Source organism: Oxyura jamaicensis, chromosome 3, assembly GCF_011077185.1.
Source record: "Oxyura jamaicensis isolate SHBP4307 breed ruddy duck chromosome 3, BPBGC_Ojam_1.0, whole genome shotgun sequence".
NCBI classification, from domain to species: Eukaryota; Metazoa; Chordata; class Aves; order Anseriformes; family Anatidae; genus Oxyura; species Oxyura jamaicensis.
In genome coordinates this window covers 41,700,711-41,705,351 of record NC_048895.1, presented here as the reverse complement: position 1 = coordinate 41,705,351, position 4,641 = coordinate 41,700,711, and the positions used below count along the sequence as shown (strand labels likewise).

Below are 4,641 nucleotides of genomic sequence, written 5' to 3'. Positions count from 1 at the left end.
AAAAAAAAGAAAAAAAAGAAAAAGAAAAAAAAAGAAAAAAAAGAAAAAGAAAAAAAAAGTCCAATAGTCTGGTGGAGTATTAAAGACCTGTAGGGTAGCATTTAAAATGGCTATGATATTGACTATGATATTGAGGCACTTACTTCAGTTTTAAGAACCTTCTCTTCTGAGGTGCCGAGCACCCACATCTGGAATTTCCACTGGGTTCAAGGTGTATCAAGTCAGATACTCACTTTTTGAAAATTTTGGAAAATGTTGATGATGGAATGCAAAGCAGATGTCATGGTCTTTGAAAGCTCACTTAGTGAGAGCCAAGATTGGGGATAAAAATAATGATATAGTTTCACATGTAGGCTCAAATATTAATGGTAATTAAGAGAAGTAACATTACCCCCGGGTAATGTTACTTCTCCTTTCAGATGAGAAACACATGTGATATTTTGAAAGAAGACTATGTAAGTTAATTATTGTAAGATGTTTATGCAGCTTAAAAAATGGTAGATTTGCACTCTGTGACAACTAAAAGGCTACCACAGGAGCTCACTGCTGCCCCTCAGCTCCATTGTACCAGGACTGATCCTAAGACTGGGCTTTGCTGCTGTAGGCAGGAAGGATATAACATAAGAGAGAAATGCTGAATCACTTTTCTTCAGTTAAGGCTTCACAAGAAAAGTGTATTTTTAACCTTAGCAAATACCCCTGTGCCTGATCTTCCATGGGTATTTATACGTTTTTATTTTAATAACTCCCCTTAAGGCCAATATGAGCTAAGCATGTAAATCTCTGGAGAACTGATGAAAAAAAAAAAGCAATCTCATTCACTTAAATATAAAAATAAACCATTTGGCATGTTTATGCAGAAAAGAGTCTCATAAATTATTACTACTTTTTTTGTCTGTCATGTAGTACTTTCCTAGCTGGATTTAAGGCACGCATGGCTTCCAGTTTGCACTTTGTGTGCCTTGAAGTGATGGTGAATAGATTCATTAAGCTAGAACAAAAAAAACCTGCTAATTTGTTGCCTGTCTTCTATTTCAAATGGATGATCTAAAAGGCTGAAAGTATTTGTGTAGTTGTTGCGGTGCTGCTTGCAATTTGTTAGAGCGGAAGTAACCCCCGCCAAATTTTTAAGCAGTATTTTCCTTCAAGCAAAATCTCCAGGTCGCAGCTCTTTCAATTACATGCACAAGAAAGCAAGGAGACAAAGCTAGTCTGGAGAGCTTTCTCTTTTAGCAGCAAAGTTTGCATTTCTTTTAATGTAGTTAAAACATTTGATGGGAGGGAGTGTGGTTTAGTGATGTGAGGTGATTTCCAAATGAGTGTTAGCTTTTTGCTGACCTACTTTCGACTGGCGGTGTATTCTTGTCCATTACTTTTTGTCATTGAATAATGCTGATATATTAAGCTGCGTGCTTCAAGGGCATTGTAAAATTGCATGTAGGGGCAGGACTGAACTGTGAAAGTGCGAATTACTCTATCAGATCATACCCAATTAAAAAGTGACAAGCACAGCAGGAGAAATTGAAAGCAAGGTTTATCTTTCATGTAACATAAGAAGTCACTATATCGGTTAGAAACAAAGTGAGTGTGAAACAGATTCTCCACCTCTTCTCATCCCTCTCCAAAAAATATTAATATCTGCTGACTTTATTATCGGAATGAATAAGCCCCTGAATTGTAACAGCTCATGTTCAAGGATATTACGACAATGGCAAGAGAATGGGAAGTACAGCAGCCACATACCTTGAAGCTATCTGTTATCAAAGTGTGTGCTGAACCTCAGGTCAACGCATTGCAAATTGACAGATAGGGAGTTTTGAAAAGCTGGTTGTAGTTTATATAAAACTGTAGTGTGTCATTAAAAGAAGACTTGCAGGCTCTCTGCACTTCCACAGGAAGCACGGGAATAAAAGGATGGTAATGAAAGCAAGAACTTGTACTGAGCCCTGTACTTGTTAGAAAACTCTGCTACAGGATAAGGAAACTTGTTTAGTTTCCAGTGCCATTGCAAAAATCCTCATATAACCTTTTGCTTAACGTTTGCCAGCACTCTTCTAATGGTGAGATAGATCTGTGAATGTAGAAACGAATGCAGTTGTCTATACACAGTATAATCTTCCATAATCCTGCTGGCTCAAGGTATTGTGTTGCAAAACCTGTTCTGACAGTGATTCTGGATTAATGATACCATGGATGACATTATGATGCTTTAATAGAGAATTAGGGTGTGTGTGTATACATACATACATACATATATATATATATATAAAATCCGATAACCTCTCTCTTTAAACAAGCAAACAAACAAAAAAATGAATCAGCTTCATGAAATGTGTCCCATGTTTGCTATTGAGGTGCAGACTGCTTCAGCTATGTGTGACTTCTGTCTGACCAGGTGTACACCTCCTTCTGCAGATAGTCAATGTCACATTGACCCTGATGTTTGCTGCAAATGGTATTGCCTGAGTAGGTTTGTGCAACTTTAGAACAACCGACCTGCTTAACACCAAGTGTTCAGACTAGACGTTAGTGTGTGAAATTTTATGTTATGAGGGGAAAAATGGGAAAAAAAAAAAAAAGGAGAGGGGAAGTGATAAATACATGAAATACATGCAGCACTTGATTTATGTTAGCTCAACCTGGAAGCATTGTATTGTAGAGGAGATGGGAGGAGGAGATGGATGGGTAAATTCATTCATTCATACCCAGGATAGAGTACCAAGGACTTTACATAGCTTTGTTATTTTGTGTTACATTGAGTAAGTAGTTCATTGGAGTTGTCCTCAGTGAAGAAGCTGTAGGGACTCCTGTGTGGAGATGATATCCAGGTCCTAAGTTGTTTGGTTGGTTGGTTTTAAGGTCATAAAAAGCTTGTGTGGTCAATAAAAAACTTTGCATACCACACTTCCAGTTCTGTCAGAATAAATTTGATAAAGGTTTCATAGGATTTTAAAGGACGCTTGTTCAGGGATTGATGAATTAGGCTTGCCTACTTCTCCAGAAGGTAAAGAGGAAGATGTGGCTGTGTTGTGTGTTTTTTTTTGGTTTGTTTTGACAAGATACCTTCTTCATTAGATACGTGTCTTCATTAGTCTCACCATTTTTCTGATGCAACTGAGTGGTTAATTTAGTGATGCATTAATCAGTAGATATATTAATTTAATACACATACAATAGACTTCCAAGAAAAATGGGGAAGACACATACTGTAATTTAATTGTGGAAGGATTATTGGAATTCTCATTTTCAACTGATGTGTATAAAAATATGTGGGTAAGAGATGAGATGGTTTAAACAATACAAAACTGTTCAGTTATTCCATTACCTAATTGTTTAATTTTACCTTGCAGTGACCTGTGTAAAAGAAAATGCTGAAAAGTATATGGAGATGCTGGAAGATAAACTACATAGGTAAGGATGATATCATGGAAACCTCTGAAATATTAAAAATGTTTCTTAATGCATCATTGACATACATAAAAGTGTTAGAGAATGTTTTTGAACTTGCGTTAGAATAATACCAGAATTGTTCAAGGTTGGAAATCCCCAAAATATTCCTGTCATGACATCTGTTCCTCACCATGTTCAGCAGCTTTGCCAGCAGCCTGCCAATGGATGCAGGTAAAAGAAATAAGTACTGTGTGGGGGATTCTCCAGTACACAGGACTGCTCTTGAACAGAGCTGGTACAGCCAGAGACAAGGGAGTGTGCATGCAGTTGATGCACATGGCTCCAACTCTGTCTGCAGGTGCTGTGATCTGTGGTATGAACCACTGAAGATCCAGAAGCTGTGGAGTACTGGGGATGCTGCAGCTGCAAAAGGCACTCCTCTTTTCCTATGCAGAATTGAGCTCTGAGCAGAGCCAAAAAGTCCCTTGCTGTAATTCTGGGCATCCTTAACAAGTAATGACCCTTTATATAACAGTTTTGAAAGAATGCTATTTTAGGGAATTAGAAAGCAAATAGAAACCAAGACAACAATGGAGATATTTTGGGAACTGAATCCTAATGTAGAATACACTTATATTTATGGCTTTGTTGTTTTTTTAAAGCAATGCTAGCACTTATATTTCTTCCTCTTGCTGTGTGAAGGGGGCTCTAGACTAGTCCTTAAGGTTTAGGATGCTCCTTGAAGGATTGTTAGTAAACGTTGCACTGCTGTTGTGAGAGAAAAGTGGACTTTGTCTCCCACAAGTATTTATATTAGAAAAAGCTTTCATAGGCTGTATTTGGAGTTTATGCCTTAATAAAAATGCATCCCCCCCAAATTAATGCCACTCCTGTTTTTGAGCAGGTGTAATTAATAATCTGTTTGCCTTCATTTTGTTGTTGCATTGGTAGAAATGTTTCTAGATCTTAAAATTTGCTCACTCATATTGTTGAATATAGAGATACTTATTTTGCATAACCTTCATGCTTAAAAGTAAGTCTGAGCTGAGTGAAAAACGATGGAAGTAGACTTCAGAGATCAAGCTGTATCTGTCTTGCCTACCCCCCATAACTTTAATACTTCATAACTGATTTCAGAACTGTCTGATTTCACCTTAGCTAGAGAAGTCTCAAATACTTAAGTTTAACTCAAGTCTTAAGAGCCTCCTATGGGTGGTTTAAAAAAAAAAAGGAGGGGGGGGGGGGGGGGGG

General features: G+C 37.5%; 1 protein-coding gene across 6 annotated transcripts in view; it reads left to right on the top strand.

Moving 5' to 3' along the window:
- The window catches only part of DISC1 (DISC1 scaffold protein), a 200,284-nt gene that overhangs the window by 151,747 nt on the left and 43,896 nt on the right, over nt 1-4,641 (top strand). For all 6 annotated transcript variants that reach the window (XR_004749310.1, XM_035321293.1, XM_035321292.1 and 3 more), the window contains one exon: nt 3,351-3,411. Coding sequence is in view for 5 of the 6 variants with exons in the window: in XM_035321293.1 (XP_035177184.1) it covers nt 3,351-3,411 (61 nt within the window). In the remaining variant the exon portion in view is untranslated. The remainder of the gene's footprint in view (nt 1-3,350; nt 3,412-4,641) is intronic.